The sequence below is a fragment of the Bactrocera latifrons genome, unplaced genomic scaffold (genome assembly GCF_001853355.1).
Source record: "Bactrocera latifrons isolate USDA-ARS-PBARC rearing strain unplaced genomic scaffold, ASM185335v1 scaffold_585, whole genome shotgun sequence".
NCBI lineage: Eukaryota > Metazoa > Arthropoda > Insecta > Diptera > Tephritidae > Bactrocera > Bactrocera latifrons.
The window spans coordinates 89,377-103,654 of record NW_017537251.1 but is presented as its reverse complement, the minus strand read 5'-3'; the positions used below and the strand labels follow the sequence as shown (position 1 = coordinate 103,654).

The following is a 14,278-nucleotide window of genomic DNA, read 5'->3' as shown; positions in this document are numbered from 1 at the left end:
CTATATCTATATATAAATGATCAGGATGAAGAGTTGAAATCCGGGTGACTGTCTGTTAAACACTGTTAAAAACTACTAAAAGCGCAATAAATCGGCAACAAAGTATGCCAGAAACACTAAATTTTACATTCGTGATTGAATGAGAGGACTTTATGGGAGCCGTTATATATTGGATGATACCACGCTCGGTATCGACCGATTTCAACAAAATTTAGTGCGTGACATTCTGCTCATATTCCTATGTCACAGTGTGAACACGGCCGAAATCGGATTACAACCACGTCTACTCGTTTGATTTTTTCACTTTCCAGTTCACAAATCAGGAAACAATTGATATAACAGGATACACTAATAATATAAAGTATGCTACCTTAGACCAAAATTGCCCAAATCCAACCAAAACTGTCCACTGCAGTTGATTCAGTATTAATAGTTGACTTTTACCCGAAAGTGTATGGGATATACAATTGAAATTCAGAGAGAATTCCTTGTAATAGTAATAACTCTGTATATCAAAAATTGCTTGAGTCTTGTCAATACTTCCTTGTCAACTATAACAACTGTAAAGGCTTTCGAGCTTTCGGGTGACTATTTATTGCATATATCTGAAAATATATGAAAATATCTCAAAGAAATGCAAGTGCGTGTTTTACATAATAGCTTATCTTTGCGCATAAAATAGATAAACTTTAGCAAAAACTTAACCTAGCTCCCATATAACAAATATCAAGATTTTCGAACAACCGACTGTCTTTACGTGTATGTGAGGTAGCTTAGTGAAATTCAGGAAACATTTTTTTAGTATGTGGCGTGATAAGATAGTTCTGTTGAATATTTTGAACCCTCTAGTTCTGGTTCAGCATTTAATTATGGAAATAGAAAATTATTGAAATTTTGCACTGCGACGTATAGTCTATTGTGCTCTCTTCTCTATCACATATGATCACAAAGACCCAACACTCTGATAACTTTCAGGAACTTGTTCGGGGCAATGAAGGTGATGTCGTCCCTGTCTTAGATGAAGCCAAGGGTCTTTAATCTTATTCTACAAATTGCTGAACAATCTAGAATCAGCTGTTGTGGAGTTTCGGATTTCATGTCGTAAAACCGGCATTTTGCACAACAGGCCATGTCCATGTAAGACAGGTGTTTCTTGAGCCTAGATTTCGTCTCGAGAGATCATGATCATATCCCTAAACTTTGCTAGGTTATAACCTTCTAACCTTCGCCGTTTGAGTATCGCTGAGTATAACGATACGCTGGTTGCGTTGGAGATTAATTTGTGCACATTGACTTATAGCAAAGCCCATATAATGTTGACCAAGGACCTGACCTCTTTACATTTTGTCGGTAAAATGTTTTTCTACTGATATAAAAGTCTCTCACTTTAAAACACATACTTGTTGATCTTATTTTTATTTTGTTAATCATGAAGAACATCTAATATTTGTTTGGTTATATACATACGTCTAAATGTTACTAAATTACATGTATGTGCAATTCTCATCTCTGTATCTTTATCTTAGCCAAGCTACAGTCGTACGCGCGAAAAATGAAATGCATCGAAACGTCCAACKGATGCAACTTGCAGCAATTAAAATCAGGGAAATACCTTGAGGTGTAAAACGTCAACCAGAGATCGGAATCCAAGCAATTTTTTATATACATATACCATATATAACTTATACACACCTAATGCCGAATATAGGATTGTTTGAAAATCGAAAATCATTATACATTTATAGGATATGGGAGTTGAGGTAGTATCGACCTGATTTTATCTATCAACTACCTCACATACAATCATCAATCATGTGGAGTAAGTCAGGCAGATGTTCCGTAATCGTGATATTGGTTATAAAAGAACTGGATCAAGCTTGCAGCTTAAGTGGATTAGGAGATATGTACATTATTGATATGTACAACCGTTAGGTGAACAAAACTATTATACTCTGTAGCAACATGTTGCAAGAGATAAAAATTTTACCAAAGCAGTCAACATTCATTGTTTGACGAAATCGTGATTACATTACAATCAAATTTGTACATTTTTAACTTATTACAGGTCATACATTAAATAAGTCTTATACTTACATACATATATTTTAATTTCCGTCAGGGAAAGATATATTTAAATCATATTTAAATCATCATCAATAAGACCGAAACTCCTCTAATAACTAATGATGAGGTATGTGCAGAAATAAAAAAATGTAAGTCTAAAAATCGCCTGCGTTTGACCTTATTACCAGTGAAATACTAAAACAGCTTCCTCACAACGTTATACTATATGTAAAATTACTGCTATAATGAATGCTACTATAAATCTTCAGTACGTATATATTTATTAGAAAACTGCAGACGTGATTATGTTCAATAAATCTGGTAAGTCAGCGCATGAAATTACTTCGTATCGGCCCATATCTCTCCTGCCAATACTTTCAAAACTTTTGGAAAAACTGCTTGTTTGGATTAACAACATAATTGAAGAGAGGAAGCTGATACCGGCGCATCAGTTTGACTTTCGAAAAAATCACTCCACTATTGACCAAGTACGTAGAACAACTCGAGTTTTTGAAAATGCCTTTGACGAAAAAAAGTTTGCTCGGCCGTTTTCCTCGACGTGTCTAAAGCCTTTGTAAAGCCCATGATGGGCTCCTAAACAATATGAAAATGCTTTTATCAAAAAATATTACAATATTTTAAAATCATACCTTTAGGACCGTTTTTTTCGAATTAAACGTGGATATATGTACTCTGACTTAAGGGTTTCAATTGCAAGATTGCAGGAACATTTAAACAAAATATTTGAATGGACAGCTACGCCAGAGCATAGCGCAGCTATTAAGTCTTTGCTCTCGCTACAGCTGTAGTTTTTGCCATAAAAAAACTCGGAGCAGAGTAGAGCACATACTTTTACATTGTTATGCTAAGGCTCTGCTGTGGCTCCCCACAAAGTGAGAGCGGTAGCGATAGCATAGCAATAATTCTAGAAATTTTGCTGCTACGGAGTAGTAAATGAAAACTTTGGTTAAAATCTCTTCAAAATATCGTTTTTTTGTACTATTAATCTGTATTTAAAATTTGTCACTGACGTTGATCGAGTAATATATGTTTCCTTCTATGTTTTTAGGTTAACCCAGACTACTTCAACCTACAGGTAGAAATACAGAATCTTTCAACACGAGATGCGTGGCTCACTCGATGGTTCTATAAAAAATGTAAAGATGACCGGAGTTGGTGTTAGTTTAGAGATTTCAGCTGGTCTTTAGAAAATTTGTTCAGTTTTAAAAAACTTACGTAAGTGGCTTACCTAGAATACATACTACTGTGCCCAAAAAATAAGGTGACATTTGAATTTAAACAGCGTGCGTCGAAGGATTTGGAGAATTATGCTTTTTTAGGTTGGTAGTACAGTCACATTTATGTCAAATTTCATGTCAAAATATTCATTAGTGTTTGAGATACGTATTGTTTTGTGAGCTAATAAAAGTGAGTTTTTCGTTTTATGCGATGTCGAAATTTGTTGAGCAAAGAATTTGCATTAAATTTTATTTACATTTACGACCATCAATCTCAACCGACGAAGCTCACGTTCAAAAAATCAAAGATTTGGTGTTGAAAGACCGTCGATTAACAATTAGAGACCTTGCTGATGAAGTTGGCATATCGAAAGGCTCAGTCAATACCATTTTGAAGGATGTTTTGGGCCTCAAGCGCGTCGAATCTCGACTGGTACCGAAAACATTGAATTTTTTGGAAAAAAGGCGTCGCGTTGAAGTGTGTGAAACGACGCCTTCCGACTACCAGGGTGTCATGAAACGCATTATAACTGGCGATGAGACTTGGATCTATGCTTACGACCCCGAAACCACCGATCAATCGAGCGAATATCGAGCCACAAGAGAGCCGAGTCGCGCCATAGTCGCTCAAAAATCAAGTTCATGTTGACTGTTTTCTTCGATTATCGTGTTGTTGTGCATTATGAATTCCTTCCAACCGGTGAAACAGTCAACAAGGAATATTATTTGAACGTTATGCAGCGTTTGCGTAATGCTATCCGCCTAAAAAGGCCGGAATTGTGGAAAGACAATTTTTGGTTTTTACACCACGATAATGCACCATCCCATACTGCCCTCGTAATTCGTGATCATTTCGCCAAAAACTCTACCCATATCGTTCTGCACCCACCGTATTCACCTGATATGGCGCCGTGCGACTACTGGCTGTTCACCAAGCTCAAAAGACCGCTCCGGGGACACCGTTTTTATACGATAGAGGAGATTCAASCCGCGGCGAAGACGGAACTGAAGGCCATCCAGGAAAGTGACTACAACCAGTGTTTCGAAGATTGAAAAATCCGTTGGCATAAGTGCATTGCATCGGGAGGGGATTACTTTGAAGGGGATGAAATTRATTTGGAAGAATAAATAAAGAATTTTCAAAATAAATACAATGTCATCTTATTTTTTGCCGAATATTTTGCAGTTATTTATTAACAAAAAAAATTTGAATATATCAKCTAAAAATAATCCGAGGGGCAAAATGTAAGTTATTTTTCATTTATTTAGTTTATTTATTATGTAATATATTTAGATTTAATGATTTAAGGACAAATGTACATGTTATGATTACAGCTTTAAGTAGTTTGGACAAAATAGTCAACAGTGAGATTGGACGATATAAATATCCTTGACAATGGGACGTATTTAASCAAGCGTTCGTTAGTGTCGTAAACCTTGATAATGCTTTTCGTGTTAGACTTTTTAGTACATCAGCATAAACCAAGTAGGCTTAATTGTTGTTGCAGGTCTACGTATTGCGATCATTCCAGCGGGAGTAAAGTACCATGTGTTAGGGAGATACTTACGCTTAACGTATCGTCTCTGGACGTACATGAAATAAAAAGAGAACGCATTTGTCAGGATTATTAGGCAGTATATTTACTAAGAATATTTGTTTCAGTGTATGATTGTTAAATTAAAGTTAATACGTATTTCATTTTATTATAAGACGATTTAAAAGAAACGGAAAAATATTAGATTATATCGTGGTATACGTGTCACGGCGTCGGTCGTTGATTGCTCACTACTCTTTTTCTCGTTGACTTTCTGTACTGTACAATACTCGCTGCTCTTCTTACTGATGTTTCTAACATTCATTTACACATGCAACACAAAAAATATAAACGTTTTAATTAGTTAATTTTTCAATATACAGGGTGTATTCCAAAAGTAAACAGGAATAGAAGTATGTTTGTGTTTTCAAAAATGCAAAAATGAACTTCGAACAAAGAGCCAACATTAAGTTTTGTTTTAAAATTGGTAAAACTTTTACCGAATCGTTTCAATCGTTGAAACAAGTTTATGGCGGCGATTGCCTATTCCGTAGCAGAATGCACGAGTGGTTTCAACGTTTTCAAAGTAGTCGTGACGACATAAATAACGATCCACAGTAGGCCCTTCAAAATTCGTGATCACTGGAAATTCCATCAAAACTGTGTGAATTCACATCAAAAATCAGCTGAAATCATCATTGAAATTAATGGAAATGAAATTGAACATCTCCAGAACATCTATTTATTGCATTTTGAGCTAACATTTTCGAAAATTGTGTGCACGGTTTGTTTTGCACAAATTGACTCATGACCAAAAACTGCTCAGAATCCAACATTTCAACAAGCGTCGATTATTTGACCAAAAATCACATTTTTGCCATTAATCACTAGGATGAGTCGATTCCGGACTTTTTTCGATTCGAGATTTCTAATAGTGCAGAAAAGTTGCCTTAGTACTTCCTGATTTCAATGCAATTTTTGTTTTGAGATCGGATTGCATCCTCAWCCCCAACTCCGGCCTTGAAATTGCGGAAATTCGCCTAAAATAAAAGTTATTTGTCACGTCATTTGCTACCGAAATGGTATATGTGATCATGGCCGTAGGACGAACCGTTCCCGAGATACGAGCAAAAATGCGGCGCGCCACAGCTCAAGGAGAAAATTGTTCCAGCTCTCAGCTAACCTGTATTGGTCACCCAGAACHVAYYGCGTGGAGGTGGCTGCTCTTCGGGTTCCTCCCAAGCCCAACCCAACCAACCAACCATATGTCAGGCTTGTTTTAGTCTGAATCTGTGTCAAATTTATTGATAAAATCAGATCTTGTACTAAACTTTGGCACTTGTTGCCTAGATTTCAGTGTAGAGCGTATAAAACGATCACGAGATTGGGGCCAATAACTTTAGAAGATGCCTCTGTCACCAGTTTGACGGTTCTCTCAACTGCCACGGTGTGAGAGGGGAATTCACTAAATTTCTATACCTTTGCAGTGTCACCCGACAGCCCTTTTATGAGTTCTTCGTTAGAAACTGAACAAAGAACTGGTGGAACAGTCAAGGTAATAGTCTTCCACTTAATCGTAATAATTATTAGCTYTAAAATTCAGCCTTGGGACTTTATTACATCTAACCCTTCCATTTACAGTATCAAGTTGTTCTTTTAATAAATCGACTGTACTTTTTTCCGGTGGCCTAGTAGTACGTCTAGGCAGTGATGGACTGCAGGTCACTGATGGCATCGATACGTCTGCCTCTGTCTCATTGCCCACGTCTGCTACAATAGGTAAGCCGATGCTTACTGTATTCGCAATACCACTTGTACTGGTTTCCAATGCCGTTAGTGCTATCATCGCTTCTTCCAATTCATTGAAATGGGCTATTTCTGCCGCCACCAGTAGCTGACTGCTCCTTTTTATTCTCAACCAATTTCCTTTTAATTTCAGCCTTACAGTCAAGCCATACCTAATAAAAAAAAAGTCAAACAAGCTTTAAATTATCCTGTTACAGCAATAAAATCTACAAATTTATTATATTACCTTCTTCCAGCTGGAAATATCCTTGACAGGCGGACCAACACTGTTGAGCTCTTGGGCCTTATTGCTTTTTGGTGAAGTGAAAAAAAGGAACTATTATAACAGTAAACAGTATTTGTAATTTTTGCGGGAGACATATTTAATTTTAGTAAGTTACACAACAACAAAATTTTTATTCATGAACGCAAACGTACTTTCAAAAAGCATATTCGATTCATTCATAAAAGCAGACTCCATTACATCTCCCCGAGCATACCTTGCCTACAAGCGTCTTTTCGCGACGATTTTAAAAGCTAAAATTCATAAATTGAGAATATTTCTGAATTTTTATGGAAGGAAAAAGTCACAGCCCCGCAAATATATAAATAGAATAAAATTGACAACATAGTTTATTTGTCGATTTTCAATTCAATAAGTGTTTCAAAGAAAATATTCAATATTCCTCTGATTGATGTGTACAGTCAATCCCGGTTAAATAGTACTCCGCTTAAATGAAAATCAAATCCCTCCCTCATCACTTTTAACAGCCTATATTATATCTTGCTGCATGTCACGGTTTGTTTTTTGAAATATCTAGAAATTACTGTTTTAAGTACGACTTATTTAAGTATCTGCAGTCGCTTATGTACCGTATTATATTTTTATTTTTTACTAACTATAAATATCTGTATCTTTGATTGTGGCACATAACCAGGATTGACTGTATTTGTCAAGGAATGTGAAAAATATTTTGTAATGCTGAAATATTTTTACGCAGCTGCGTCGATATTTATGCAAGCTCACGCATAAACATATATACATTTTTACGCTCGTTTGTAGGCAAAGCTGTACAGCGGCAAGGGAAGCGGTTTCGGTACAGCTACGGTTTCCTACCATTGAATTTTTGACAAAGTTTGGTTGTCCGTGACAACGGAGTTTTTGTATGAAACAATGGGTGTATATATTTACACACAAAGTTTTGTCTAGACAAATTTACAAACAGAATGCGAATGATTCTTTCAAATTTGTTTACACGAACACAAAATTACATACATATGTGAATATGTGAGCATTATGAGTATGGTTTTTTAAAATCTGTTTACAAGTACACATAATTATATGCATATGACTTAAGATTTTATCAAAACTTCAAATGCCCAAAGTAAATAAATACATACATATGTATATAAATATATAACTTAAGAAACATATTAATTATAATTATATTAATAAAATATTTAAGTAGTATTCCAAATATGACTTAATTATACATTTCAACAGATTAAATGTAATTCATCATTAATTGGGTCAAATTGCACTTACGTACATATGTATGTAATATATATACATTTGAGCTGCATTATCAAATATATGGAGAATATCCATAGCGATTTGTGCATTGTAAATATGCGAATCTGTGAGCGTACATTGAAATTAGCATCACTTTTCTCATTTAACAATGAAAATGCTCAATTCTGCTATTTTCGACCTCCTCATATTAAATGTTGGTGAAATCCGCTAATAATATTTTTGTGGTGAAATCCACTAATAGAAAACTCCCAACGAAGAATTTTGTTTTGCTTGTTTATATTTTGTTTCATTTTTGACAGCGAAAAATGTGTACAAAACACATTATGTTCTTGTCTCACATACGCAAGATTATGAAGAGACATAAATATATGTATGCATGCTCCTTATGATAATCCCAACAACAGCATTGTGATATTTCCATGCTTCAATTTTTGCTTTCGCAATGTATGCTTTTGCGTTTTGCCGTCGGCAATTCAATATTGACATGTAAATATAATTTTGATATGAGTATAATTTTGTATGAATGCATGCATAGTAATATTTATAGTCAATTTGGAATTACATATTTAATAATTTTATTTGATTTTTACGTAATATTCTATACTAATAAATATTTTTGTATTGTGTCTCTAACTAAGAGAAATTAAATTTATCACAACAATATGTACATATACATATGTATGTATSTACATCTTCGATCATATTAATCTTATATCTCTGAATTTGCTCATATCATAATCTTATTATCTGCTCATATAAATTTATGTATGAAATTCTAATAATGATTTTATCACTTATCAATGTATTACATGTGCGCGCATTGATCTACATGTTCATATACATACATTCATTTATACTTATATGTACACATTGTATACATTGCCGAACAAATAATGCACAAGCATACAAACATACATATTCGTACACATGTGAATATGTCGCCAACAAAAAATTTAAGCGTTGTTCTACAAAAAACAACAATTGTCTAAATAGCCGAAGCATCACAAGGCGATATGGTAGCCAAATTGGCGAAGCCCAAATGTAGTAAATTTTACAAAAAAACGATTTCATAAAAACAGACGCCGTAACATCTCCCCGAGCATGCCTTTGCCAACAAGGGTCTTTTTGGGACGATGGCAAAAGCTAAAAGTCACAAATTGAACATCTTTCTGGTGTTTGTTCTAAGTGAGAAAAGTGGCAACATAGCTGTTGTCGATTTACAATATTTGTCAATTCTAAAATATTTTTCTGTGGCTCGCAAAAATCAGCGTCGATATGTATGCAAGCTTATACATATGTATGTATCCATATTTACGCTAGTTTGTTGGCGAAGTTGTTACTGCGGCAAGGGAAGCGGTAACAATCGGCGATCGTTTATTAGTTTCTATCGGCACAGCTCGAAATTTCTACCAACAACACAAYGTTGTGATGACTCTTTGACAATACGAGTGCTTCGGCCATTGTTTGACCGTGACAACGGAGAGGSGAAAGATACGTGCGGCACTTGTTATTATGAAGGTATATACATATGTATGTGGCTCGCATTTGCTTTCGTAAACATACAGACAAATGCGCCAAAGAAATAATATATGTATACATGAGTATGCCATAGAAATTCTATTGCTACAAATATGGAAATAATAACGAAATAATGCGAATATGCATATTTCATGAAGGTCATCAATTTTCTTTGAAGAAATAAAGTTAATTTGGCGCACCTTCACTTTGCAATAGTCGAAATAAATATAATTTATTTAAAATATTAATTTGTTTAAAAATCAAAAAACAAAATTAAAATTATTTTTATCTAATTTTTCCCGATTTTATAAAAAAAATTAAAATTTTTACCATTTAAAAACAAAAAAAAAAATGGTTCATTTGATACGAAATAATCACGCATATGTGACAATGGTTCATATAATTCAATATAACCATGCATATGTCACTCAGAGAATGCTTTTTTCCATTCTCTGAGTGACTTTGTATATTTTGTATATTTTTCTAAAAAATTTTTCTTTATTTATTCTCAGCCATTTTACGGCGAATTCCTTATCCAGATTCTATCGGCTCTGTTAGCCGCCAAATCGCACTTCATACAGAATTCAATTTGGACCTTATCTATGTTTTAAGTTCTCTGCCTGAACCTTCTCTATATCAGAGAACGTCTATCATAGAGAAGGTTCACGGCSCGGAGATCGTAAAAATATTTTTGGCTAACTCGGTCGAGATGAGCCAGTTTCACCACTGCCAGCTCGGCAGGAGAAATTTTAACATTTTCGTTTGAACAGATCTGAGCGTGAAATAAAAATAATGCTCAAAACTATATATCGCTCTAACAGACTTATGTTCGCTCTTTTGCTTAAATTTTTATACGTTTATATGCAAACATGTGTATTCGTATGAATTCTTTTTATGCATATTAATGAATACATATGCAATTGAATATATTTGAATTAAATTACTTTTCAAAGCAATATTCGTAGTTCCATATGTTTATAAAAAACTATCATAATATTATTAAAACAAATTAAGTATATTACAATAGTGATAAATGTACATTAATCGTACATTTTATCATTCAAAACTTAACTATGTATCACATGTTTCATGACCATATATGTTTATGTTCGCTTTCGCGAATTCAAATCATGTGCGCGCTGCTCATATGTACATAAATATGCTCGCATGACATTGGCTTACAAATAATACATACACAATTACATTAGATATGCTTTCATATGTACATAGATACATTTGTCACCCGCAAAAACTACAAACATTGCTTTACAAAAACAACAATCGTTTGAACTAGCATCTTACATACTTATATGCGTACACATGTAAATATGTGCGTATGACATTCCCACACAAATAATCCATACACAACATACATACTTAAATGCGCTCACATGTAGATATGTCACCCGCAAAATTTACAAATATTGTTCTACAAAAACAACAAACGTCCCAAATAGCATTAGCAGYGTCACAAGTCAATATGGCAGATAAATTGTCGATGCCCAAATTGTAGAAAAGTACACGACAATAATATTTTCATTCATGAGCGCAAGCGACTTTCAACAGGCAAACTTGTTTCATTCATAAAAACAAATACCATGACATCACCCCGAACATGCCTTTGCCTACAAGGGTCTTTTCGCGACGATGGCAAAAGCTAAAAGTCATAAATTGAACAATTTCTGATATTTGTAAGAGAAGGAAAAAGTGACAACCCCGCAAATATAAGTATTCAAATATATGAGAATAAAATTGTCAACGTAGATTATTTGTCGATTTTCCAGTCTAGAAATGTGCCAAAGAAAATATTCAATATTCTTCCTCTAATTTATGTGTACAGTGAATCCCTTTTAAGTAGTACTCCGCTTAAATGAAAATCAAATCCTTCCCTAAACACTCTTAACAGCCTCTTGCTGCATCTCACGGTTTGTTTGTTGAAATACATAGAAATTATTGTTTTAAGTACSACTCGCTTAAGTATCCGCACTCGCCTATGTGCCATATTATATTCCTATTTTTAACAAACAACAAAAATATGTATCTTAGATTGTTGCACATAACCGGGATTGACTGTGTCTGTCAAGGAATGTAAAAAATACTTTTAGGCGGCTTGCAAAAATCTGCGTCGATATGTATACAACTTCACACACAAACATACATATATACGTTGGTTTGTTGGCGAATCAATACAATGTTGTGACGCATTGTCGCCATATTGACTCTTTGACGAAAAGTGAGCTTCGCCATTGGCTGTCCGTGTGAACGGAGATTTCTCATGAAGCATTGAGTGTACATATTTACATACATATGTTGCATGTAGACAAATTTACAAACATTATGCGTATGGTCTGTGATATTTTTTACATGCACACATAGTTATATGTATATAAGCACATGTGCGACCGCTAGATCTTTTATCAAAACTTTTAAGGTAAATGTATAAATTTAAAATTAATTACGTTAACTTATGTATATCAATTATTTGGGTAATAATACTTTACTCTATTATATATTTTTAATGAGTTTATGGAATCATCATGAAATACATATGTAGATAAATTTTAGTATACACATACACCTACCTATATACATATATACAAGTATATGCTTTGATGCCAAATATATACGGATCAAATGTATATAAATGAAGTGCCGAGTCGGTTGCGCATAGAAAATAAACGAATTTCTGGGCGTAAATTTSTTTACATTGGAATTAGCACTATTTTTCTCATTTTACGCTGAAAATGCTCAATTCTGCTAYTTTCGTGGTGAAACACGCTTATAATTTGTCTGTGGTGAAACTGGCTCATCTCTGCCGAGTACCTCTTCGAAAAGTTACGATATTTGAAACGTGAACCTTCTCTATGATAGACGTTCTCTGTCTATATTATACGTTCTCAGCCTTGAGGTGTAAAACGTCAACCAGAGATCGGAATCCAAGCAATTTTATATATACATATACCATATATAACTTATACACACCTAATGCCAAATATAGGATTGTGCTGAAATGAACTCCAGTCGCCCGAACTAATTTAACTAAAAGGCATCACTGATCAGTGAATACAACACTCTCCACATTAACATGTTAATTAGAAAAACAGGGCATCACTGATCATCTCCACACCAAACTGTTTTTGTTCCATTTTTCATTTTATACAAACGAGAAGGTGATGCTGTGCCGTTTTTTTGTTCTACCAGTTCTAGAAGTCACGTTCGCCGCTACACACGCGCACCGCACCGTCTATTTAAAACTTTTTAACTTTGCATCTTTTGCACCCTCCGGTCACTTTATATAGAGATCATTCGTTTGTTATTTGGCTTCTATCCGGTTTATATAMATTTAACTTTGGTTTGGTAACGTTTAACCTTTTAGCATCGCTATAACCTAAAAGGAAATTGGCGTAGTGTGCTAATTACATCAAAGAAGTTTTATTCAGTGCTATAACCTGAAAGTGATTGACCATCCGAACGTCCCATTTCTACCGCTGGGTTGATACATTATCTATCATCTAAACTATCATAAAATGTAAAATATACAATTAATTTTTAAAAAACATATATAATTCATTTTGAAACATATTCAATTCATTTGTAAACCTATACAACGCATTTGTAAACATATTCAATTCATTTGTAACAATAAACGGTTCACCTGTAAGAATATACGATTTACTTGTAAAAATAAATACATGTGTTTATAATATTACTCGCAGAAATATGGTCCTTCGAGATAAAAAGAACGGCAGTGTGGCGAAAAATTAAAATCAAAACGGTTAAAAAGTGAATAGCAGAAATTCTTGGCGTGCGGTAAAACAAGAAGTGTTACATGGATATACATACATATATATATATTTACAGTAACGGACAATAACACAGAAGCATCTATGTATATATATACAGTGACAAGCAAAATTACAATTTTGTTCGAAAAAGTGCTGTGACACAATAAGTCAACAATAACATTACTAATAAAAAAAAACAACATTAAAAAAAAAATTTAATAAACCAACATATTCACCTAACCCAACCTGCGGAGACACGAGGAGCAGAGCTTATCAGATAAAGGCAAAACCTGTATGGAGACCCCTCCGCCCCCCAGAACTGCAATACAAGTGAGTCGTATCGATTCCTAGTAGTATATTATCATAGTATATGTATATGAATATGTTTGAAGCCCATATTGGCAATGGTTTGAAGACTTACAAAACGGTTGTGTAAAAATATACATAAATCTAGCTAAGATTTTCTTGGAAAAAAAGGGAAAGATATGTATACATACATATGGGTATAAACATTCCAGTTTATACTTACCTCAACTTTATTTGCCTCTCTTGCTTACTGAAGCAATAAGCAGGATTGCGTAACATAATTAAGCGTTGGCAGATTAAAGCATAAATCAACAAAAACTCAAACATACGTACATAGATATATTTAATATCCATCAACTTATATTACAAATATATACCGGCGATAAAAATAATCGGGAACAACACCATTTCATCATTCTTATTTTGGCATATACTTCGGGTTTTTGCGTTCTTCAAAATACATACGCAGAATTAAAATTTATATAAGGTACATATGTACATATATAAATATAT

General features: G+C 34.1%; 2 protein-coding genes across 3 annotated transcripts in view; both read left to right on the top strand.

The window, feature by feature from the left end:
• The window catches only part of LOC108974731 (tubulin polyglutamylase TTLL7), a 19,030-nt gene extending 15,672 nt beyond the window's left edge, over window positions 1-3,358 (top strand). Inside the window, exon 4 of one of the 2 annotated variants that reach the window (XM_018942744.1) lies at window positions 3,134-3,358. In XM_018942744.1, the coding sequence (XP_018798289.1) occupies window positions 3,134-3,247 (114 nt within the window). In that variant the 3' untranslated portion in view covers window positions 3,248-3,358. Of the gene's footprint in view, window positions 1-1,526; window positions 1,933-3,133 lie in introns of those variants that run through there. The other variant, XM_018942745.1, reaches the window with a different exon arrangement.
• Window positions 3,359-13,317: 9,959 nt separating this feature from the next.
• LOC108974727 overlaps window positions 13,318-14,278 on the top strand; it is a 5,193-nt gene continuing 4,232 nt past the window's right edge. The window contains exon 1 of the mRNA XM_018942741.1: window positions 13,318-13,789. Coding sequence (XP_018798286.1) covers window positions 13,754-13,789 — 36 coding nt within the window. The 5' untranslated portion in view covers window positions 13,318-13,753. The remainder of the gene's footprint in view (window positions 13,790-14,278) is intronic.